At 40.1% G+C, this 26,284-nt stretch overlaps 2 protein-coding genes across 2 annotated transcripts in view; one reads left to right on the forward strand and one right to left on the reverse strand.

Annotated features, from left to right (window-relative positions):
• The window catches only part of afap1l2 (actin filament associated protein 1-like 2), a 52,327-nt gene that overhangs the window by 21,423 nt on the left and 4,620 nt on the right, over positions 1 to 26,284 (forward strand). Inside the window, exons 3-13 of the mRNA XM_083903891.1 lie at positions 4,982 to 5,047; positions 7,990 to 8,081; positions 19,368 to 19,479; positions 21,501 to 21,706; positions 21,816 to 21,995; positions 23,030 to 23,107; positions 23,214 to 23,292; positions 23,389 to 23,493; positions 23,931 to 24,142; positions 25,655 to 25,800; positions 25,911 to 26,022. Coding sequence (XP_083760017.1) covers positions 4,982 to 5,047; positions 7,990 to 8,081; positions 19,368 to 19,479; positions 21,501 to 21,706; positions 21,816 to 21,995; positions 23,030 to 23,107; positions 23,214 to 23,292; positions 23,389 to 23,493; positions 23,931 to 24,142; positions 25,655 to 25,800; positions 25,911 to 26,022 — 1,388 coding nt within the window. The remainder of the gene's footprint in view (positions 1 to 4,981; positions 5,048 to 7,989; positions 8,082 to 19,367; positions 19,480 to 21,500; positions 21,707 to 21,815; positions 21,996 to 23,029; positions 23,108 to 23,213; positions 23,293 to 23,388; positions 23,494 to 23,930; positions 24,143 to 25,654; positions 25,801 to 25,910; positions 26,023 to 26,284) is intronic.
• Positions 7,806 to 11,552, reverse strand: LOC310939207 (kelch repeat and BTB domain-containing protein 13). The gene has a single exon (XM_083903892.1). It carries the CDS (start codon positions 11,409 to 11,411, stop codon positions 9,894 to 9,896), a length of 1,518 nt encoding a protein of 505 aa, XP_083760018.1. The 5' UTR covers positions 11,412 to 11,552; the 3' UTR covers positions 7,806 to 9,893.

Below are 26,284 nucleotides of genomic sequence, written 5' to 3' on the forward strand. Positions count from 1 at the left end.
CGAACCGCAAATGTTTTACTACTGGTCACTGAAATGTTTGTTAGACGTGTCAGTTTGTCTGTCCTCATGCACTCAATCTTATGTAACATATGGTCAAGCGTTTTCTTTCCCACAATTCATTGAGCTTACATTACTGACATTTTGGCCTATCAAGCAGCCCACTCTATTATTATTTTGCGATTGTAAGCTCTCAGCGTTACATTGAAACCCTTGCAGGCTTCTATTAACTAATACATCTGGGGCTTTTTATCCCATTTCGGTTCTCTAATAGCTCTTTGGGGTCACTGAGCTAAACCTTTGCGTGCATTCTTACCTCCACTGCAAGATTATCAGATTGACATTTCAATTACGTGACCGATTGTGGTTATTAGTTGGCGCTGACAAGGAATCTAAACTCATACAAAGTACCTCTTGCTTCATCATAAAATGATGTATGGCCCGTTAGAGTGTCCTGTCAAACAACAAATGACACGTTTATTTTTCTACTCACTGGCTCAACATGAAAATGGTGCAACTACTGGTGATTTATGATGCCTGGAAGTCACTTCGTTTCACTGTGAAGTGGTCTGACGCTCGGCCTCATCTAAGCCTCGGCTGCTAAATGTGTGATTAACTGGGGATAATGAATGACCCAGTAACCTCAGGCTACATCTGCACGACTCCCATTTTCATTTAAAAACACATGACTCTGCTCCGGATGCACCTGCCGGCCACATTACACTGCTGTTTGACAGTCCCAACCAGTGGAGTTCGAAAGTGCTTATGGCCGCTTGTTCGATTGAAAACTCACAGGCTGAAGAAGAAAAAAGAGACTTTTGAACTTGATGACCCACATTCACCCCCTGATTGTTCCTCATTGGCCACAACTTCACTATGAAAAACTCTTACTTTGGCTTTCATTTTCACCTCGTCGTCACTCACAAGAGAAGTCCACGCTTTGACATTTCACCATTGTTGTTTCTTGTATACTTTCTGAGTATACGGGGTAAACAACTGCAGAGGAGAGAATAAGCTTTCTGTCTATACCATGTGTGAATGGTCACACATTTCAGTTGTGTTTGTGCAGAATTAGGATGAAAAGTATGTCTAATGCGCAGCAGAAAAATATTTTCTTTATCTGAAGTTGTTTTCAAATAAAAATGTACTGCACTGACTTCCATACATTTAGACAGCCTAAACAAAGTGTTATCCCTAACCCTAACCAGTGAATACTTAACCCTAACCTAACCAAAGTTACAATCTGAGATCTAAACTTAATCAGTTTCTCAGAAGTTAGGTTCTGCCTCATCAGGACCAGGTTTTGGACCTGACAAGGTCACACACACGCACGCACACACTTCCATGTTCAGGTCCTGGACTTGTCTCTGCATACTTCCTCTCCTGGCTCCAAGCTGTATCATTTTTCCGAAGCTGCATTTATCCTCTAGGGATGCTCACTTCCTTTGAGAAACAGATTATTAATAGCATTTCAACTCTGTTCCCCTAAAATTTGGTTTCACTGTACAGGCAAAACATGGTTTCATTCTGCTGCCGCTGTTTGATTTCACCTCACGATCTCCATTTCAAAGGCGAAAACTTTCTCTAGAGTATCACCAAAGGTTAGAGTTTTGTTTGATTTCCTCTCAGGGTACAATCTTAGTCAGCTAAATTTTGTTAATTCAATCAAACAACCTTCCTGAAAACTGCACCGCAGCTGTGGAACAAATTCACTTTATAGCAACCAGCTGCACTCTGTTGTACCACAACTGCAAAAGAGGCACTCAAACTATTGATGTGGCTGTGTAATGACATTGTCTTTGATAGTTTGTAATTATTCCACCATTCCAAGCTGCAGGAGGCAGGATCACCAGAAAAGTTGATTGTTGAGTCTCATCCCCAGGTTGTTACATAATAATATGTTGGAATTGAAGCTGTCTGTCCTTAAGAACCTGCCAACTGCATTAAAACATGTTTGATTGTGTTTTAGGGCTATTTTAACAAACGTCATCAGTTAGAACATGTGGACAATACATGCACAGTTTCATGATCAGCTGTACAGGCTGCACCCACATGCAGCCCACAGTACACATTCTGGCTACAAAATAACCTGCCATTTTGAGGATTCAAGATGTGACCGGCCATTATGCTCATCTTTTGAATAGTACATTCCAAGATGTCACCTGTGGCCAGGCACCTATTAGATGATACTGTAGCAGCTGTCAATGATATTTTATTCAAGATTTTTCTACAGTGGCCCAGAGGTGCAAAACACAAATCACAAAACACAAATCACAAATGCAAATCACAAACGCAAAATGCAAAATGCAAAACACAAATCACAAATCATACAAACGCAAATCACAAACACAAATTGCAAATCACAAAACACAAAACACAAAACACAAAACAAAAATGCAAATCACAAACGCAAAACACAAACGCAAATCAAAACACAAAGGCAAATCACAAACGCAAATCAAAACAGAATCACAAACGCAAATCACAAACGCAAATCAAAACACAAACTCAAATCAAAACACAAACGCAAAACACAAACGCAAAACTCAAACTCAAACACAAATCACAAATCACAAATCACAAATCACAAATCACAAAACACAAATGCAAATCAAAACACGGGTTTGTGTTTTGCACCTCTGGGCCACCATATTTTTCACCTACATTTGATGGAGTCGCCCTCTGCTGGCTAACTGCGACATCAGTCCTCCACTCACTTTTCACTTTTAAAACTGGAAGACTTCTTCGAACTGAACTAAAAAAAAAAATTGCTGCATAGAGCTGTGTGCAATATCTCCCTTACATGAGAGTGTGTGTGTGTCAGATGTGAAAAGAGTACTGAAATATTCTATCTCAAGTAAAATTACCGCTACTTTGATAACATTTGGCTTAAGTATGAGTAAAAGTACTGGTCTAAAAAAGTAAAAGTTACTGAGTTACTTTTTCAACAAGGTTGGGGTTCTTTCTTGTGTCATACAAAATGGACAAGGGGACACAACTCTAAAGGCAAACCTTTACAAATTTAAGTCAAAATAAAATATTTAAACACATAATGTATCAGTCAAAATGGGTAAAATGTGTAACTTTCTCCGTAATTAATGTCAATTCACCTGTACTCGTCATTCACTACCAAAGTTTGTGAATCTTTTTATTTATTTCATTTATTTAAATTCAGGCCAACTGGTTTTTTTAACTTAGCAACACATGTGATTTAAAATGTAGTTAAGACAAAAACAAAAAACATTCTTAAGTAAAAGTAAAATTACAAATTTTAAAAATTACGTTAGTGTTTAATATCCAACTCTTTGCAGCATAGGTGCTTCTGGCCTCAGTTTAAGGCTGACATTAGATTCCATAATGTTTTGTTGTCTTCACTTTTTGCATAAATGATATGACTCCTCACACTGACCTGTAAATATATTTATATCACACAATCTCTGTTTAACTCCTCTCATCATAAAACGTAAAACTTTCCATTTCCCCTGCACTGCTTTTCAAAGGAATCCCCAACCATGACTGTACCTAGATCATTTTCTTAGTTTAATATAAAGTAGTATCATGTCTGACTTGCCTCTAGTGGACATATCATTCGATACTAAAGTGCAATCATCATTTTTGTAAGTGAGTAAACTCTTTTGAAGTCTATAGATCAAGTTCAGGACTGTATGTCTCATTGTGCAAACTTCAAAGTTAGACGTGATACAGTACTCCATCTGTGCAGCCAAGGAGTTGTCTGACTAAAGTCTGATGAATGCCGTCACAGTAACAGTGGGTGTCAATAATGGGCCCATCTGTCCGCACAATGGGCCACTTGTTTGGTTGAAGTTCTCCTTTAATCCTGGTCTGTTGAAAAACATGATTAAAGTTTGTTTGGTACATAGGTGGAGTCAAGAGTTTTCTGTGTAAACTCCCTTGGAAGTGAAATATTCATGTTCTCCATGTGACTGTATAATTGTTGGAAACGTTTTACAATGGTGTAAGAGCAGTTTAAGAAAGTGCTGCAGGTATTTGATGATTTGGAGATTGAACGTCAAATGAGCTTTTATTTAATTCCCCAAATCTGCCTGATTATTTAAATGAAACCAAATCTGACAGCTCATCATTCTTAGGCAATAAGTTTGTGGTTTGTCCCAATCCAGAGGATTCTGGAAGTCAAAGAACACTATAATGAGTCTGGGAATACTGATGTTTTTAACAGCTGGGCCCTCACCTGTCCAACTGGGTTTTTAGTGAGCAGCTAGTTCTCCTGTGTCCCTGACAGGTTGTTTATGTTCAGTTTGATTCAAGCTATAATGATTCATACATCATGAGTTTTAAAGATCTGTCCTCTGTTTGGACCAAAAAAAAACAACAACAAACTTTTGGACACAGGCAGTCACATGGTTCCTTCAGTGTAGAAACTCAGGATGCTTTCACACTTACAGCATTTGGTGCGCACCAAACGTGTTGGTGCGCACCAAATGCTGTGGTCGGTTCGTTTGCGTAGGTGTGAATGCAATCTCGGTACTTTGGTACGCACCAAATCAAACCGGTCCGAGACCTGCCTGAAGGGGTGGTCTCGGACAGCTTTATCCGCTCTACTTTGGTGCGGTTCCTCTGATGTGAAAGCAACCAAACCAAATGGCACGAAATGGTCTAGTCTAATGCATTATGGATATGAGATGAGATACGGGATTACCGGCCGCGTCAGAGGCGGGGAACGTCAGCGCCGCGGTTTTGCGCCCTCCTCTGCCCAGTGTCAATCCCCACTGGGCACATTACGATTTGGTGCGCACCAACACGTTTACCAAATGCTGTAGCTGTGAAAGCACCCTAAGACTACTACTATAGCTCTGTCATTTTTAAATGTTTTTGCTTTGTTTGGTGTTATTACACACATTTCCACATATAGTTTCCATAGTTAGGCAGACCGTCAGCATTTGTGGGTTATTAAATAGGGTTCACTGATGTCAGCTGTTAACCACGTTTACTTCCTTCCATGCAGGTGCAGACGAGGAGTATATCTACATGAACAAAGTGGTTGTTGGCGTGAACGACAAAGACGACAAAGGTGTGAGTTTCAAGCGTTTCCTCACTGAAGTGTCAAAGGTAGTAAAATGCAATATGTGAAGAACAATATTGTTATTGAAAAATGTACCGTACTGGATTTAATATTACATTTCAAGCAAAATGCAGCAGCTACAGAATACTTGGATTTCCAACATGATACATGAAATGACTTTGGCTATTCCTCATAAAAGGGATAATTCAAAAGAGATAAAGCTGAAGCATATGATATCATAAGAAAAGCAAATCTCTGCAACTTTATCTCACCTGAGGCAGCCTTTATTCAACCGTAAAGTGAACTTTGTGTGGTTTTGTAAACCACTCACTTCCTGCACCAAAATCCATTGAGGAATTCACCAATTTTGCATTGCTGCACACTAGGGTTTAAGATCGGCACATTCAAACGTGTGATTTTGTAACTTTTAATTGAATCTGTTGACATCTGTAAAAGTCTTTTCATACAAACTTACCAGACAAGGCAGCAGTGGACCAGTAGCTCCAGTGACAATGGTGATTTTCTCTATAGACTTTGGTGCTGGAGAGTGAAAAGGGGCTGTCTAATCACAAGATTAAGAGGTGAACAAATTAGATTTTATGAGTTTAGCCTTTAGTTAAGGGGCAGAAAACACATTTTCAGTGACAGCAAACATCTGTGTCAGTACCTCACACAGCCACACATGGAATAACCTGAACTATTACATTGACCTCAACTCATGTTAACATCAGATACAATTTAAATACCCACCTATCAGTCTCCGTTGTCACTTTCCAACAGAAGGAAGATCCAAATGGAGATAGTGAGATGCTGAGTCAGGCTCAAAGGCACAGGTTTAATACAGAGTTCCAGGTCAGAGGTCACAGAGTTACATGTTGAAACACTGAGGTTCAAAAGAACACAGCTGAGACACAGGAGGAAGGAGAGATAACAAGACACAGGTGCAACTGATTAGGGCAGGTGAGTGTGATCAGGGAAGTGGGAAACACAGATGTTAATGCTAGGGGAAGACGCAAGGAAAACAGGAAATAAAATACAAAGTAAAACCAAAAACCAACATGAACCACCAATGCAACAGAAGAACTAAGAGTATCCACATACATGTGACATGTCACAGTTTCATGAAATGGTTAACATTGTTTATACATACAGTATTATATGCACAAAAAGCATTCAGAACAAGGTAACTGTCGTACATTTTCATTATTGGGATATAGACACATTTGTTGATATTTTATGTTTATGACTTCAAAATGCTGTGAAGGTCATATGATGGTAAATGGTCTGTATTTATTTATACCCTTCTAGTCATGATGACATGATGATAGTTTTTGCCTTTCACACTCATTCACACACTCTATATGCAGCACATTTTTCTATCATTCACCTTTCATACCCATTCACACGCAGGCAACCTTCAAGTTGAAATACGACTCGCTCTACCACTGAGCCACCGTCGTCCCGTCAACAAGTAGAACGTGTGATTTATTTTGAGTTGCCACAAGGGGGAGCCTGCGTTTTTTTTAATGATTTTTTTTTTCTTGTTTCTCATCTAAAAATTATCGCTAAATTTATGTATCGTTAGTTACATGTCACTTGTTTTTGAACAGTACAACATGACATTTTTTGGTAAGTAATTGTACACTTTTTGTAGAATCTTTAGATAAGAACCAGATTTTGGACAGATGGCTCCACCCGTTTATGTTTAAGGACCTTAAGAAAAATCACCATTATTTTTGGTAAAGATGATCGTAAAAAAACAAAATGTTCATTGTCCCATGTAAAAAATGCTGAAGCTTTTATTTTCTGTAACTGAAAATATTAGGAAGGATGTGTTCTTTTGAAAGCATTTACGGGCATGTTAAAGAGGTACTGCTATACATGTTCATTTAGGTTCATTTGAGTTCAGTAATTTATTTACTGTAAATTTGGTGGAAAATGTTTATTCTCAAAAGCTCCTATGGTGTTTTCAGGTTGGTCGAGGTGTTGCAACACCTGTGCATGCTTGTCATGTTGTTGCATCTCATACTCATTTCTTTGATAAGATCGCAGTGAGCAGCAGACGTGAGAAGGAGCTGCAGCAGTAAGCCGCCCGTGGCCCCCTCATCCCCCCCTCCCCCTCACTCACCATTTCCTGCCTGTTTCTTCAGAGCCATGCACCATCTGAGAGACTGACCTGTTTTGTTTGGACAGTGATGAAGAATGTGGTTTTCGAAGGAGCCCTAGACTTAACGCACATACTTTCAGCAGCAACACTAACAAAGCCACAGATTTTCTTTCACACAGACTGAGCCCCAGATGTGAGAGTCAAGGTTTAACCTGTGTTAAGGCCACGCTCTTTGCCTTCTAAATGACTAAATTACATTTTTGGACACTAATGCGAAGGAGAACACTAATTAAAAAATGTTGATGTGAAGTTAAGCTCTTGCTTTCACAGTGCTTTACATGCGATGCGGGGTATCACTGACAAATCTGCACTGTAACTTATCGATGAGGTTTAGAAGTAGAACATGATTAAAGTAACACCATAAAGATAAAGTGATAAAGCAGCCACAAAAGTTTATTAATATTTTTCTGATTTTTGTACTTCCATACTGTCCAGAGAAAGAAAAAAATGTTTTTTTTTTATATTGTTCATTCAGCTAAGCCCCTACAGCTTAATTAAATGTGGTCATGGTATTATGAATGGCAAATAATGAATCCACCATAAAACCCATACTTCTTTCATTCTTATGGAAGAATCTTCTGTTCTGTGTTTTTTTATATATATAATATGGTGTTGTGTGGTCACTGTAACAAAGAAGGGTCTTGTGTTTGCACTGAATTTAAAGGCATGGTGTCTAAATTCAACGGTGAATCATTTCTTCAATTTATCACACTCTTCTGTGCGTTTACTTCTGCTCTTATTTATTGACTCCCCACTTAAATTTTCTTTTTTCATGATCTTACAGATGAACGATCAGATGTCTTGCTGAATGGAAAGGCAGCTAAGGGTGCTCCCGTCCCACAGAAGAGCCTTCCTGACCTGCCGCCCCCCCGGACAGTAAGTGATTTACTTATTTATTTATTTATTTATTCTTATCATTTTTGATTAACAGCGACGGTGCTCGGCTTCTGAGCTGCACAGTGCTGCAGCTATAAACTATTTGACATCTGTAGGCCTTGGGCAGAATACAGAGAATTACATTTCTGGTAATGACATTAATAGTGGAATAAACACACACACACACGTTTACAAATATAAAACACATCCGCCACATATTTGTTCAATCCCAGCATTACAGCGCAACAACGAGTCACAACTTTAAAGGGATGGTTTAGGTTTTTGGAACTGTGGTTTTATTGGAGATGCATAGTCAGCGGCATCTTCATCGAGAACTAGTCTGACACACGGAGACTCGCTCTCAGTGAAAAAAATGACTTTAGCCACTTAAAGATCTTAACCTGTTTAAGTCCACAATATCTTTTGAATACGTTGAAAAGTTTCTCTAGTTTTGTAGAAACAGTCACACCACACACCAAAGTCCATTGAGAAAATCTGCATTTTTAGCTCGTGATGACAAGGGAGCTGCTGGTCTGCTGCTGCTGCCACATTTGATGAATTTTGGTGACGTAGATGAATCAACAGCTCCTGTGTGCTGTGATATTAAAATGGTTGATTTTCTCAGACTTTGGTGCATGTGAGTAAATGGTTTACAGAATGACTTCATTATTTTATCGGAAAAGGCTATCGAACAGTCAGAAAAAGCGATGAACATGAAGATACCATAGACTTTCTGCTGTAGAATTTTCAGTTTTACCTTGTGTGCGTGCTGACAGCCATGTTTTCAACAAAAGCGAGCCTCAGTGTATCAGGTGTACGACCACTCCTTAAAAAAAACCTTGAACAATCTTAAGATATATCATTATGCTTATGTGTGATGTGTAAATGTTTGGGCAAGTGATTACATGCCTCATTCCATTACAGGGGATTAACACAAAAGTATTTGGGTTAACTTACACATGCTGTCGCCTTGTGAGCCTCTGTCATTATAGTATGGGGAAGGTAATAATATAACCAAATCCAGCAAGAGTGCTAAACTCTACAAGGTACTGTACAGTGTAATGAAAAGGAGCCCAAAGACAAATTCCAACTTTAAATGAGATTTACAGTACAGTATTTTACTACAGTAAGAACATTGCCATCACTAAGTGCTCAATAGTATTCAAAATAAAGTATTATGGATTGATATCACATGTTGCCAGAGAATTCCACAGTTTTGGTTTTTTTAAGTACTGAAATAAATGCAGTCTGTGGCCATGGAAGACAAAAAAAACATTTCCCACTGGCCACTAGCCACAGGCCTGAGGCCAAGTGAAATGTATTCTCCCATAGAAACAGGTATTTAATCACTCATTGAGCAACAAACCTGAGCGAGTATGCATGCAGGAGTGTGGGAGAGAGCTGTGTTTAACGGCGACTGGTGGACCAGTGGCTCCTGAACTGGCCCAGTGTGACTTCAGTGAAAAAAAAAAGGTGGAGAATGAGAGGTTTAGAACATCCCGTCAGCGCCTTTGAACTGTGCACACACACACACACACACAAACACACACACACACACACACACATGCACAGTGGCCTCCCTTAATAAAAACTACGGTAGCAGCTGTTGCTAATCAGAACAAATGCCGAGTGTCAGCATGTGAGCATGTGTGTGCACAAGTGTGGGTACATGAGAAAGTGAAAAGAGGAACACTTGTGTCACGACACAACCTTCCGCACCGCTCACTATCAAATTTGCTTTTTTTACACTTGTGTACTCATAGTCTAGGAACCCTCAAAAACAACACGTTGTTTTTCAGTTGTGCTGTAATTTCACAGTTGCGGTATGGCTTCCACAAATCCCTCAGATGTGTCTGGCAAAGCCATTTCTTCTTCCTTCCCTTCCGAATCCAGCTGTGGTGTAACTGGTCCCGTCTTGGGAAGCCTGAGTAAACACGTCCACAGTGAGCCACTCTTTGGAAATCCCTTCATCTGCCTGCGGGGCTTCCATCCATTTCCACGGATGGCGTATTCGAGAGTTAGCTGGTGTTTGACTGTGAATGCAGAGCACCCCCTTATCACAGCGGTGAACAGCGAGCCCTTGCTGTTCATGTATTGTCCATTCAAGGCTGTCCACTGGCCTGTCGTGATGTTGTAGCAGTCCATTAGGCAGCGCAGGAAGTCGTCACAAGGCCCGTTGCGCATCACATACAAGTTGTCACTGTGGGCTACCATACAGTGGCCGTAGCTTTGATGTCTGATCAATGTGGTGGTGACTTTCCACTCATCTTTCACTGGCACATATTCGTAGATGTCTGTGGTTTGTGGTGGTTTCCAGAAACAAAAGAACATCCTCCGTCTTGCAACTGCACTAGCAGAGTGCGTTACAGGCCTTGGTGCATGATGTATAAATGTCCACTCGCCCTTCGACACATCATAACTCTCTGCCGTGGAAATAATCCGATTTTGAAACTCGCCACCAATGGCATAGAGTCGGCCCTCATGTCCGACCAGGGTGAAGTTGTGCCTTGATTGCAGGGGACCAGGAAGTACAGTCCAGAGCCCTGAGTCAGGGTTGTAGCAAAAGCTGCTGTCTACTGTGCTCTTATTGTAACCGTGAACCCCTCCTACAATGTACAGGCGATTGTCCAGCACTGCCACACCTGCCCTGGAGGTGCTACAGAGAATCGGGAGGTGTGTTAAATGCTTCCACTCGCCTTCTTTTTCATCAAGATAGCAAACAAATCTGAAGGAGTCTTGTAGCAGCTCCATGGAAGGAGTGTGGGTGCCGAGAGCAATATAGCTACTAGGAGACAAAGACTGAGAATACTGAAGAAGTTCATTCGGAATCGTATTCTCTGCCTCTTCCTTTAAATCATAGAAAGCATCGCAGAGGAAGAGAGCTGCACTCTGAAACAGTAGCTGAACCCCGAAGATGGAGGCTGCTTGGTAAAGCAAGAGGCAGTTGTCTGAATCGATAATGTCACAAAGATAATGCACCAGTCGTGCAACCTGCAGGAAAGCAGCGCACTCCACTGCATCTGTAAGCTCGTCCGGGTCGGTGATGGTGGGAATCTCTCCCCTGCAGACGCAGAGGGCGATGAGAAACCCCTGTGCGCGTACACCTGCCTTCAGGTGGAGTTCATCCTGGTAACTTTCCTTCATCCCGGACTGAAAGAGAGCACAGAAGTAGTCGCTGTACCTCGCCAGAAAGGCTCGATCCACAGTGAACCAGCTCTCTTCCACCCTCACTCTCACCCAGCCCACTTCGTGCTCCCATTCCTCTGGATCAACGGTTGCATTCTCTGAATGAATATCCCGGTTGGCTCTCGGGCCTTCGAGCAAATCCATGACCTCCTAGACCCTTTATTCTCCAGGAAACTGCCTCTTAAGTGACTAAACAGCATCTGACTTGAGTGTAGATTGGTAATTTTTTCCCCAGAGCTGGATGATAAATAAAGATTTGTGTGACTTCCATTGCGTCCTGTCTGCGTGTTCTGAAAATAGAGTTGAACTATAGATAGCAGCTGTGCCACTCGCAAGCGTCAGGCAGGGAAAGGAACACTGTTGACAAGCGTAGCAAGTGGTAATGTGGCTGCCGGCAACTGGTGATTATCATAACCACGATATGATTGGCTAGCATAAGGCCAGTATTTACTGAATTATTCATGATTAGGCATTTCCCCTTTAAATCCAGTTTTGTTCTAAGGGGTTATTTAAGTTGCACACACGGAGGTCTTCTTTATTTATAGTGAAACTTTAAAGATGATCAGTAAACATTTATGCCAAAAAATGGAGGAAAAACAATGACGGTTCAGGAAAGGTCAAAATGTTCCAAAGAGGCAAATATAATAAATGTATGTATAATATAATAAATGTAAATGTTGTATGTGCCTCCCACCATACAGCTGATATTTATTGCCCTTTTTAAACGTTTTATTCATGATGATTTTAGTGTTTTGTGAAATACAGTGGTACAACTACTGCAGAGAGAGCAAAGGCCTAGAGAGTTCTGCTGAAACTGAGCTGCAACAAATATTTTTATCACGATCACACTTCTCCTCTCGGAGCGTCTGTGTGTGTGTGTGTGTGTGTGTGTGTGTGTGTGTGTGTGTGTGTGTGTGTGTGTGTGTGTGTGTCTGGATTATGCTGTCAGGACACATTTTGATTCATGCCTATAGCTTTGAGAGGACATTTTGACCTTGAGAGGTCATGTTGGCAAAATGTTTTTTTAAGGTGGTGTGTGTGTGTGTGTGTGTGTGTGTGTGTGTGTGTGTGTGTGTGTGTGTGTGTGTGTGTGTGTGTGTGTGTGTGTGTGTGTGTGTGTGTGTGTGTGAGTTTGTGTGTGTGACGTATATATATCACATGACATTCAGGTACACTTGACGGTGGCTTGCTAGTGTAAACAGGAAGTAGATTTTCTCCTCTGCAGTTGTTTCTTAGTTTCAGAAGTTATAGGTAATGAAAAGGGTACAATGGAGATTTTTGTTTAGACCTGCAGTGGATGAAGTGTTACCAGAGCTTTTTGATCACAGCTGACAAGTTCTTCCCAATAAGAACCGATGAAGAGGTGAATGGAGAGTTTTCAAATGGAAACAGAACAATTGGTGCTTTCAAACGTCTCTATTTTGGGGGGGCTTGAAAACACCAGGGTAGTGTACACGGCAGGCATGTCCTGAGCAGTATTTAAGAGAATTGAAATATAGGTATGACCTTCGACCCCATGACACGAGCTATCATAATAAAAGGTGAAGACATAATTTATAGGTGTCCTCTTCTATTACACCAACTGACCTCATGTTCTCCATCAAACAATTTATATGTACTTTATGCAAAGGCCTTGCTCAATGTTGCCCGGCATCTTGCCAACCCAAGGCTACTAGAGGGCCCCTAAGAGCAATTAACTAAAAATAAATAAATAAAAGTTTGGATTGCTATAGTTTATCTAGAATTTTTTTTCTCCCCGTTTTTACCAAAGCTTTTTCACAGTTTTTACATAGTTGTCTGATGTGATTATTTAACTTTATATTTTATTTATAAACCATTTTTATTACCTTGTTCTGGGTGCTTCTGTTGATTTACATTATTATTTAAGCATTTGTTTTATATGTATTTGTTTATTTCATTTAATGCTGTGTTTCTTACATAACAAAGTCAAATCTTTGTATAACAGGAGTGTATTTTGAATCCCCCAAAAAGATTGTGCACATTTTTAGATTTTCAGACCTTAATATCTTAATATTTTATATATAAACCGTTTGGTTTTATGTATTGATTCTCTGTGTCGCCAGTAGGGGGAGCTGCTGAGTTTGCCAAATATTAATTGAAAGATTTTTCAATTAGTCTGCTTCCATGCAACAAAAAGTTCTCAGATTTAGTTTTTACAAGTGTATTCGTATTCGAGTAGAACACCTTTAGTATAGTAGGTGTGTGAATGATCAGTAATCATAATTATTGGCAGTAACAGAGGGCCCCAAAATCAAATTTTGCTTAGGGCCCCATGGAGGCTTGGGCCGGCCCTGGCAGCCCACATGGACAAACCAGCTGGAGCATGTGTATTGCGTTTTGAAGCAAAAGCTAACTACACAAACGAAGAAGAACAACAACCTTTCTGGTATTTGAAGGCCATCGTTGTCCACCGATGCATGTTGGGAAAGAAGGAGTTTGCAGTCTCATCATTAGATGTCACTAATTCTAATACGGGTTAGAGCAAGGTTAGATATACTGTAGTTTAGGGTTTAGGTGATGGGCAAAGGCAGCTCGTAGTTATGGTTAAGGTTAGTGTGTATCAAAAGGAAATACATGCACTCTGAAGACATGTAGACTCTCTCTCTTGCTGTGTGTGTGTGTGTGTGTGTGTGTGTGTGTGTGTGTGTGTGTGTGTGTGTGTGTGTGTGTGTGTGTGTGTGTGTGTGTGTGTGTGTATTCACTGCACCGGATTCTTGGCATGGGAACCAGGGATTTTCCATGTTCCTCTGACTCCTCGTTTTTTGGGCTCTTTTTCCCACTCGTTACTCTAAGCTCCTCTGCCACACCCCTCACCCCTCACCCCCCCTTCTTGCTTTGTTATTAACGCTCCGACTCCTCGATCCATTCCTTCTACCCGGCGTTTCTGTGGTGAGGGTGTGTGTGTGTGTGTGTGTGTGTGTGTGTGGTGAAAAAAAACTGAGGTTTAAAGTGGCTATTACAGAGCTGGAGAGATTGCAAAGTGTTGTGGCAGGGAAAAGGGAAAAATACACTTACAGACACACACCTTGCATGTCGTCCCTCCCTTGTCTTTTTAATATAACTCCAGCTGGTATTTGGAATGGCTCCTCTTTAGCCTCTGCCCAGACAACATGCTGATTTAGTTTTTTTTTGGTGATGAGTTAAAAAGGGGAAGAGTAAAAAAAAAAAAAAGACAGAGATAAGCGTGGGTGGGTGTTCTGGGGGTCTGCTGCTGCTGCTGCTGCTGCTCTGGAATGCCTGGCTCTTTGTTTTAATTAATAACAGATGCTTAGACCGCAGGGTTTTTATTTCGCTGTAGAGCAGTTTACACTGTCAGGAAGGTTGTGTATATTTTTTAAAGGGTCATTTTCATCGCTAAAGTCTCCTCTCAAGCTTTGAAGTTGCCTCTCGTTCTTTTACATGAAGTCAAATAATTTCTCCTTAATATCAACAAAAATGGTTTTTAAGATCTTCAGTTCTTTTTTGTGATTATAGTATCTTCTATATTGTTCTGTATCAAGGTTCAAACGATCTTATTGCATTAACATTGTCAAGCCTGGAATGAATGAGGGATAAGGAATTGTTGATTAAAGGTCCAGTATGCAACATGCAGCCTTACAGGATGTCAGGAAACACATATTATCTTTGTAAATATCTAGTATAGTACTATGTCTTGAGCAGAGAGGCAACTCACAATTCACAATCTACCTGAATGAATTATATTTGTTTAACATATATATATATATATATATTTCGGTTTCTTTGCCTGAGTAGGAAGTTGTTGCCGATTGGAGGGTCCAGTCTTTCCTAATCTGTCCTGTGATTGGTGAAAGCCTCTTGCAATGACACTTTTACAATGTACAGTTGGAGCACGGCTCGGCATGGCACAGCTCGGCACGGCGGATTGCTGCGCGGTTTGACTCTACTCTACGCGGTTTGAAAATGCCATGATTTATAGGCGACACAAACACACAAAGTGATGAGCAAAGCAGTTGTTTTCAGTGTACTGAATCAGCAGAATCAGTTCTCCGTCTGACACAGTCATTTAGCTGAAATACAGCTGCTCGTGATCGCCAGCTTATTCGCTAATTACACCAGACTCCTCTGTTAAATATCGAGATTTGACAAATGTCCTTGCTAAATGTTGTAGATTAACACACATTTTCAGGATTTTTAAGTCTTTATAAACTGATCATTTTGGCATTGTTCGGTTTGATTCTTGTGTTGGACGTCACATTCATGACTCTTCCGGTGACGACACTCTCTGACCAGTCAGTGTCCGGCGGTCTGTCAATGTCACATTTTAGTATCAGCTCAGCTCACTTGCCAGAGCACGTACTAAAAAATGTACCAGATATTAGGTGATATCGCTATTGGAAAAGCTAAAAGAAAATGAGTAGATTCGAGTTGAGCTTGTGGAGGAGTAATCAATATTTAGTTGTGATGTAGTTGTAATGCTCAAAATATTATAATGCGATTATTGGAACAAATTCTGCCAAGTCATTTACATTTTCGGTAGAATGTGGAGGCAAAACAATGAGCAACATGCAGAACATATTATGAGTGAGTGACTCGCCTAAATGGAATGCAGCTGTTATTAGTTGATAATTGTAATAATAAGGTCACAGTTTTCACAAAAATGTCTTCCATAGACATACAATTATAACTCACGTTACATTCTAATATTCATTTTTGCTGATCCTTCTTCTTCTTCGGCCCCATAATGTAAAACTGATGTTGCTCCCCCTGAACCGCAGTGATAACATCTCCGTCCCACACATTTCTTCGTGGATCCTTTCCTCCACTTTCTGGCATGTGGGCTAATCGCACAAACAAATCTCCACCATATGACATGACGCCTGTTATTATGACAGCTTACGGCATCTGCTCCGTGTTACTGGAAATGCGTTACTTCACTAAAGTGATATGGTGGGAAAATAACTCACAAGCCGGGGGGATTCCCTGTTTACCGATGGCCCATGCCAGAAGTTGTGTGTTTGTCAAATGTCATGCAAATAGAGAAAAGTGGTTTGGTTTTTTCTGACAGTTTGTTGTTGTAGTGTTGACCCACTACAGGCTGATGACCACCAAATACAATATTCCACCTTGTTTCCTCTAGTGTTATTCAGTTTAATTTCACTATTGCCTCACACTGGACGTGATCCACCCCCAAAATCAAGTTATATTTGAGAAAAGGAATTGTAGATAAACACAAAATAAACAAACATGCATGTACAGAACATACAGTATACATACACAGTTACACATTGCTTTATATTTGTGAGATTGGACATTTATTCCAATACTTTGTTGTATCAGATTTGATCTATCGGTCATATTGATTCAAATATATTATTTTGCTGTAGTAAATCTAATATTTGACAAACTCTTGCTGTCAATTCTGTATTTTGATGTCACACAACATGACATCGATGATTTTTCAGATGACGTTATAATCTGTGACTGTGTCAGTGATCCACGTTAGGGTCGGGGTGACTATTTATTTGTCTGTGGTGATAAATAAGTGATATATTTGTGACAAGGAATTCTGAATATTTAAGAAAGTAAAACTTTTTTACAGCGGAGTTCAGGGTTCTGGGGTTAAAAGTCTTTCTTATATACATATCACTCCCAGTCTTTGATCTCATGAAACACTTTTAGATGTCTGACTATGAGAAAGCTCTTTTTCCACAGAACCACCCACCCACATGGCTCTTGAATGGTTCACATGATATACGAGTATCCACTGTGTAAAGGTTACAGTTCTTATTCCTGTGATCTTCCAGAGAATGTGACAGCCTTAGGGGGGGAATAAAGTCAAAATGAAGGAATACAGATACAGCATGTTCAGATCACTGAAGGGAGGAAACATTAGAGAGAAGAAACTCAGAGGGTCTCATAATATAAACAACAGCATCAGACTTTTCCAACATGATTTATCTATGAACGTAAGAGACGTCTGTCTGTCTGTCAGTTGCATAACTGTCCAACACTTGACTGGCTTCAGGACACCATTTTTGATGTTGTTTTGATAAGAAATGCCAGAGATATCCAGGTCATTATTTTAATATATCATGTATTAATGTTTAATTTACCAATAATAATAATAATAAAAACTTTTGTTGTGTAATAGTAAGAGTGAACACACCAAAATACACAAAAACACAGTGATTCCGATTGTGATTGCTGTAATTTTAACAGCATACATTTCTGTTTTGTAATTTCACCTTTCCACATCATATATATATTTATTATATTTATATTTTATATTTATATTCCTTGAAATCCAAGCTCAGTGTGTGAGCTGTGTCCTCAGGTGACTCTTCTGACACGTGTCCCACATTGACCGACTGTCTGAAATTCTTTTACCTTTTACCTTTCGTCATTTTCTTTACTTCCCGCTCTGTAACTGAGTTATCGCACGTATTTCACCATAGAGATTCCATCTAGTGAGATTTTTTTGTTTGTTTGAGTCACGAAGGTGGCCTCCACAAAACAGAAGCATGTTGTTTTAAAAATAAATACAAGGTGAGTCTCATGAAGATGAAATAACAGACGTTACCCTCTAACAACAAAGTGTTTCCCTCAAATGGAAACACCTGATCTGTTTTCTAGATGGCGTGAGGTTTTTTTGTTTTGTTTTGTTTATTTTTTTGCAGTTACCAGATGTGACGGTATATGATGCCTGAAAAGATACTGATCAGAAAAACTGGTTGCTTTATAATGAAAAATAAACCTTCAAGGTGGTCTACAAGTGAGTCTGCAGTCTGTGCCGCCAAATGCCAGCAGGTCGTTTAACATTTGACATCCTTCACATTTATATGTGATATGTAAATTATTCAGTTCAGTTCAAAGAATCAGTTAGCACACGTGTCAAACTCTAGTGACAGCATCCGCCTGATATGTCTCTCAGTGAAAATGAGTTTGACACCCCTGAGTTAGCAGAGTGTGCTAAATACTGGTCTATTAGAAATTATTTTTCTAATGGATAAAATTATATTTAATGTAACAGCAGCGCAAGTGGGGCTTTGATTATTTGTTTGAGACACATACACACGTACGCAGACACATATAGAAACAGTGGGCATGGTTCTGCAAAAACTCATGAAAGACATAATTTTAGTAAATTTTGCCACCCGTCGTGACGTCAAAGGGGAGAGGGGGACGTTAGATATGATCAACCAAAACATAACAGGACACTCAGAATGTCAGAATGCATTGTGATGCCACAGGTGAACAGGTATCAACAGGGCCTTTATTACTATTACTGACCAAGTGATCTGGTGACATTTTGAGCCAAAGCTGCTCTTTTTGTCTTTAGAATGTCAAGTCTTGGGCCTGAAACATACACCTGGTCAGTAATAAAGTTTCATTTTAATGTGCATGTCTATCCATGTTTTTGTCAGTCTGTCAGTCAAATCCAAATAGTGAATATAACAATCTCCAGTGATGGCACGTGTTCAAATTATATTTAAAAAATGACTGCGTGGAGCTGACTTTAGTCGAATATACGTTCAAAAGTCTTGAATTGGGTTTAGTTGAATTGAGACTTGCTGAAGCAGCCGAACAACAGTGAGTCTGGTGGTTTCCACTGACATACACAGGAACAGACAGACAGACAGACAGACAGACAGACAGACAGTTTTTACCACACAGGAGACGAGAAGGGCGACAGAAGTGAAGCCAGACTGCTGATTGATTTCAGGAAAGCCACTGGGCCCACACACACACACACACACACACACACACACACTCCCCTCCCTCTCATTCTCACTCTTCAGACACAAACACACACATATATAAATACCCCCTCTTTTTTCCATGCTCACACACACACTTTTCCCTGAAGGCAAACCTAAATCTCCGGTGCACTGGATCAGCCCAGGATTGGTTACATGAGGAATTCCCTTCTTACTCCTGACGTGACAGCTGGATTAGCCGCAATATTCTCGCCCAGGGGAACAACACATGTTAATAATGTTTGTGTCATACCTTGGGGAATTCATAGAACATACACACATGCAGGCTATTACATCCCTCAGTGATGTCTTTCTTTTTTTAATCCCTCATCCTTTCCCCATCCTTCTTTAATCTTATCAGGGAGTGGTGGGTCGGGAGCCGTTCCCCTTACCTGCAGTTCCTGCCTCACCCAGTGCAGACACTTCAGAGAGTTACTATGAGGAGGCGCAGCCGTACGAGGAAACTGTCAATGGTAAGAAATGTAGTTCCTTGTCATCTTTCTTCTTCCCCATACTGGCTTGATAAAGACACAGTTTAGATTATTTACAGCAAGATTGATGAGAATAAATAATTTTGTTGATTGAGGCCATAAGTGTTGTCACTGAAACAACAGTTGCAATACAAATAATGTTTGATTTGTGTTCACAAAGAGCAAACAAAGGGGGAATAATAACATCATCAACCATAAATAAAATCACCAATAATTAGCTTTAAGTCAAAGCAAATGGCCACTGAGGCAGTTTGGGAAAGAATCTTGTGATGGGGAAAAAGTGCAAAGTCAATAAGAACTGTGCTCTTTCTGGTTTATTGCTGAATTTTGCAAACAAACACTTCAATCACTGCCTTGCACTGGACAAAAATAATAGTCCCCCTTTTTCCACCTTTTCTCTCCCTTCACTCCGCTCACCTGAGTATAATGGATTCACCAATGTGAACATCTGTATGGATTTAGCCCTCAGTCAAATGAACAATGACCAACTAAACAAACCATACGTATACTGAAACAGAAATGTAAATAATACAAATAAAAAATAGCAAAACTAACTAAGGCAATTCGTAAATTCTTCATTAAAACCAGTTTTTAATGTGTGATTATTGCTTATTTGTACGTGTATTTCAAAGTTGTTTGTGTATTGCCCACTGCTTTTAATAATGTTTCTGTTTCTCATTGCTGTTTTTGAGCATTTCTACCTTTTTATTACTCACATTAAAGCTGTAGTGTGTAACTTTTAAATGTAAACACAGTCCATTAATTCATGACAAATGAGTTCAGCTTCACATTTCCCACACTCTCTTTGTTTCTCAGTACAGCAGTGTTTTGGTTTCATGTCTGTGGCGACACAAAGTAACAGCTAAACTGGTAAATCTACTGTAGCTATCAGCTAGCGTTAGGTTAAACAATTATCCCTGGCTCTCTGAAATATCATCGTAAGATACCGAAATTAATTTTGAGAAAGAACAGACCTAGAGTTGTCTTTTCAGAAAGCTCTGCAGTTTGACGGGTAGAGACACGAGCAGTGTTTAAGTTACACAGTGGAGCTTTAATATTCCAACTGAATAAATATAGAAATAATAACTATGCAACAGACAAAAATAAAAGCTCCAGTAGTCAAAGCTAAAGTATTAATCCCAAGCTACAGTAAACAACAGCAATGGAAACACAACTAAGAGCAGAGCATGTGACAAATGAAAGACCTTTGAAACTGGTTCATCATGGAAATTGGGGGTAATGTTTGTGGCTCACTGCTGTAACGTCATTACCCTTCCAGAGAATGAGATCAGTGGCGTCAGATGTTTCTGTTGTGTCCGTTGTTCATTAGAAAAGTGTCACTTTTCGACTCGAGCTGTGAACCAAAGGGGGAAACTGACAGTGACACTTGTGTCTGTGGTCGACTGTGAAGGAAAGATGTTTGCTTCTCTGAGAAAGCAATGTCCTGCGGTGCAAGACAGACCATGTTCTAAATCAAAGGCACTGAGACTAAGAGGCCATGACTTTATTTTAATTTATTTTGTTCTTCTGTTGTTGCTCAGGTGAACGTTGCTTCTTAAATATTTGTTTATTTTTTCTTCTATTTTATGATCTCCTGCTGCTGTTGTCTTTTTCTTAGGTCCGTGTGTGAGCGAGCAGAGCTATGTCAGTGTGGTCTATGCTGTTATTAGCAGGGATGGCTCACTGTATAATTGCAGGACTGTGTGTGTCTTCTTCTTGTCATTGCTTGTTGCATTGTGCATGTACACGCCTACATGTCCCACAGTCCTCACTGTATAGAATCAACCAGGTCCTGCATGTAGATAATGATAGTAGATATGATAATGATTAGTTCCATCATAATCTAAATTTCCTTAACTATCCTTTTTACCTCATGTGCCCCTTCCAAATCACCCTGTGCCGCAATTTAAACCTCATGACATCATCATCATCACTTTTTCATAAAGCTCACCCTTTCTTCTTAAACATCTGCAGTGATGGTGATCATTGATTTCTGCCTTTAGATGATGGCGAGGTCGTCAGCAGTTCGTACGAGTCCTACGACGAGGAGGAAGTGACCAGAGGGAAGTCGGCAAAGCATCAGTGGCCATCGGCAGAGGCGTCCATTGAGCTGATGAAGGATGCTAGAATCTGCGCCTTCCTGTGGAGGAAGAAGTGGCTCGGCCAGTGGGCCAAACAGCTGTGCGTCATCAAAGACCATCGCCTGCTGGTGGGTACAAGACAGTGTGAAAATTAGTCACATAATTGTGATCATTAAGATGGTTTTAAACTGCTGTAGAATCCCAGAGTTAAGTCAGTGTTACCTCTGCTCCCATCAGTGTTATAAAAGCTCCAAAGAGCAGACGCCGCTGCTGGATGTGAGTCTGCTGGGCTGCAGTGTGGTCTACAAAGAGAAGCAGATGAAGAGGAAAGAGCACAAGCTGAAGATCACTCCTGTTGGAGGAGAGGCCATCGTGTTGGGCCTGCAGAGCAAAGAGCAGACAGAACAGTGGCTGAAGGTGAGCTGCTACAAAAAAAACCCCACCACCATTCGTATTAGGTCTTAGTCACTCATGAGGACAAGCAGAACTGGCTGCTGTGTGTTGTATGGAGGGAGCAGTGGTTACCAGGATCACCAGGGCCTTTTTGTGTGAAGACCTGCAGATTGGGGAAAAGGTTAATTAGTGAAAGTTAAGAGAGTTCACTTGGTCAGAGCACCAGATATCAAACATGCACACGACCATTTGCATTGTTTCCTGCACAATCTTTCCTATACATTGGCAAAATGACATTTGAATGTATTACCTGAGCTCTCATGGATGTAGCCTGTGGCAATATTGTATTATAATACAGACAAACACACATAAAGCATACCTAATCTAATAAACTTAGTTTTGTTTATGGCTGTTTAACCAATGGTCATAATTTGTTAATTCTATCCGAGTGCCCACTGCTCATTCTTGGTATTTTTAAAATTGATTTGGATTTTAATTGAACATCTTGTTTTATATCACTGTTATAAGTTGGAATTGCTGACTCTGCTGACTTTGAATAGGTTAGTTATTATTGTGGTATTACCTGACTCAGTGTTTTCCATTTATTGGATACATGTGGGTATGAAATGAATTTCTCTTTAAGGCTTTAATGATTTCAGTGCCTTTGAGTCACTTGTTTGAATTGTTTAGTCAATTATTTAATTAGTTCAAATAATGATATTGACAGTGCAAGCGTATTTAGAATATATACCACATTTCCCATAGAAAGGATATATAAAAAAATGGTTGTGGTCTTTTAGGTTCCTCCTGAAGCTAAAGTAGGACAAACAAAATTTAGTAAAACAAGCCTTGATAACGTCAGTAAACATTTTCCCGAGGATGTAATGGTCCCAGTGACTAGAATGAAGTCTTAAATAGTAAATGATGTCACATTTTGTAAATTATGTTCCCATTTAGAGTAAAATAGACACCCACTTACAGCTGTGATTGGTTTAAAATCAGTGATAAATGTAATGAACGAATGCTTGCTGTGTTTAAAACTCTCAATTGTTCATTAGGTGATTCAGGAGATCAGTCCAAAGCCAGCTGAAAACTGTGACAATGTCACCGACTCCCCGAAGCTCATCTGCACTAAGGTATGCTTGACACAAAAATGTGTTTAAATAGCTGAGTTACATTTAATACTATTCATTTTTAAGAGCGTGCCTTCTAAATGACTAAAGCAAAGAAATAAACACACAGGGAGAGCTGAGTGAGAGACACTCGGTGGAGAGTGGCAGCAGCACTGACAGTCACGCTGAAACACCTGAAAACAAAGACGGTGAGAGTTTATTATTTGATTTAAGGGCATGGCTCTGGTGTCTGAAATATATTCTATATAACCATATAAATGTCATAATTGCTCTCGTCTTTTCAGTGAAGAAGAAATATGGTGCAGGTTTAAAGTTCAGCAACCTCATGAACATCGGCAAGAAAAAACCTTCATCACTGGAGAGTCCAGAGAAATGTGTCAACACCTCAGGTGATTATGGGTCACTTTGTATTCTGTTGGTATTCATACTAGCAGCAGAATAACCAGTAACAACCAATGGCTTGATGGCATTAATGGGATAGTCCAAGGTTTTTGCAGTAAACATGATTACCATTGGGGACACACATCATACAGAAATTCTGCATTATTAGCTCACAGAGACACAGGAGTTTGTGGATTTCAAACACAAAAATAACGCATTTTAACTGAGTGATGGCAGCAGTGGATCAACAACACCTGTGTGACATAATGTACAATTGGTTATATTCTCTATAGATTTTGGTACAGAGAATGAAACCTCATAAAATCGAAACAGAAAAACTGTAATATCCATTTTTTTTTTAAGATTCTAAGTACATCATCATCAGCTGCCAGGAAAAGAAACTGCTACCTCATATATTCAGTTGACCTCCTCCCTCCTGTGTTAGGCTACCTCAACGTGCTGGTGAACAGCCAATGGCGAACCTGCTGGTGTCTTATTAAGAACGGTCAGCTGTGGTTTTACCAGGACAAGGGCAAAAACAAAGTGAGCCAGCCTGCTTTGACGCTGGAAGGCTGCAGTGTGTTGCCTGACCCCAGCCCGGACCACCTGTACTCCTTCAGGATCGACATGGACGGTGCACAGATTGCAACACTAGAGGTAGATGACTGGTGACTATTTGGCTGAAAGAATCGTATGGGCCTAGAAAGGTGCTCAACAAAGATCATTACACAACATTATAAAACATTATCTGTCTGAACTATGCATTTCTTAGAAAGAAAACCAGCCTACAGTTGTGTATAAGAATCCTTAACACACCACTTTTTGCTGACGTCAGGCGTTGCCTTTAATTTACATACATGTGTGCATGCAGTCATGGTATGCTTGTGTGTGTGGGTGTGTGTGTGTGTGAAGGGTGGGGGTGTTTTACAAAACTGCTCCACCCATTTTCATTAGTCTTCCAGGTCCACCCTGTTGTAGTGCATATTTAGTCATAGGAATTTTATGTTTAGTCTCGAGGGCTGTTTCTGACGAAATTTATGCTTTCATTATCAGTTTTTCCTTTTTTTTTAATTTTACAAACTGAAATTCAGCTTAACTAATCTCATTTTAAAATAACTTCTCCACCCTTTACTAAATCACAGACATTAACCGACAGTGGTACATATTGGCTTTTGTATGGTTTCCATAGCCTTAGAATAAGCTTAATTATGGCTACTTTTGGCTCTGTATTCTGTGCTTTAACTAAGTCTGCCATATTGCCGTGCCATGTTTTTATGGCAGCTTGCGTGCCTTTTGTATTTTTTGAGAGGAAGCTTACTATGTAAACAAAATAAAAATGTCTGGCGACATAAATCTGATGCATAAACCCCATGAAGAAAGAGAAGGAAACGGCAGCAAGAGAGAGAGTGGGAGAGTGAAGAGAGCTGTAAAGAGTTGTTGGTGTTAAGAGACGTTTTACACACGATGGGTTTCAAAATCATCTGTTTCTATGGGAACCTCAACAGCTGCTTGAAGTTATATATACTGTATATGGCTCCTACACAATGACTTGCAGAAAGATGCAAACAGAAGGGACGGATAGAAGGACATATTCTTTTCAGCTTAGCTGTGTTACCTTTAAATATAATGTCTGTTACCTACAGCTCCACATGACTCTCTCTGTGTTTCTCAGTTTAAGGGTGTTTAGATCTCATATCACCCAGCGACTTTCCCGCACTGCACACAGGAAGTCATTTGTTTTATGTGAAGATAGACAGAGGCAACACTGAGCTAGTGAAGCGAGATGAAGCGAACAGGTTGGACTATGACTGAAAACACACAGAAGAGCCCATGAAAAAGTGAATTCTACTGCTCAAAAAACCCAGTTCAGCAGCTTGATAGGAAATAATGCTCCACATATATGCCCCAACACACCAACGCTTTCTCAGTCAGGTCTGATAGTATTGCGTGACATCAGCAACAACACAAATCACAGTTACACAGTTGCAACTTTAACTGTGAAAACATTGAATTTCTCGGAACAGGTTAATCTCCCTACAATCTGACATCATGTGCTTGCCGGGTCTTGTTTCCTGCATCTTTTCTGTAGCAGATACACAACATTAACTTCCAAGTTTGAAACCCCCAGCTGTTGCACTGATGCCACTCTCTTCTCCCCACCTCTTCCAGGCTAAGACATCAGCAGACATGGGTCACTGGCTCGGCCTCTTGTTGTCACAAATGGGCACCAAGACGGACCCAGAGGAGCTGACGTACGACTACGTCAATGCAGAGCGGATCACCAGCATCGTCAATGCTGCCAAGACTTCCTTATAGTAAATGACTCAATTCCTGTCTATTTAAAAGGGGAACAGTTCAGGTTGTACATGTGACAACCTTCAACGACAACGTTCAAGCCTCTGTGTATCTGTGTGTCTCTCTCCAGCTTGATGCAGAGAAGGTTCTCAGAGCCAAACACCTACATAGACACCGAAACCTCCGTCACTCAAAACTCAGATGAACTGTATGATGATGTTGCATCTTTAGCTGATCCAGAGGTACGTTCAGGACGACTTGATCTTTTTCCTTTATCAGGCAACACATTGTGTACATATATTCATCTGATAAATTCATTTTCCACAATTTCAAATCATTCTAGGAGACATATTTAGCATTTAGGTTAATAAAAAGGAGAATGGTGCAACAAAATGGTTGTAATAAACAGGTGCTCATCAGTAATAGAATTAATATAATTTTAATACATTTTATAATTGCAAATATCGTAGTAGTAGTTGCAATAATGGAGTGCCTTGCATGCTT

This window comes from Microchirus variegatus, assembly GCF_963457635.1.
Source record: "Microchirus variegatus genome assembly, chromosome: 17".
Lineage (NCBI taxonomy): Eukaryota > Metazoa > Chordata > Actinopteri > Pleuronectiformes > Soleidae > Microchirus > Microchirus variegatus.

Excerpts from the sequence above, each read along its gene's own strand:
- LOC310939207 (XM_083903892.1), bottom strand. The coding sequence starts at position 11,411 with ATGGATTTGCTCGAAGGCCCGAGAGCCAACCGGGATATTCATTCAGAG.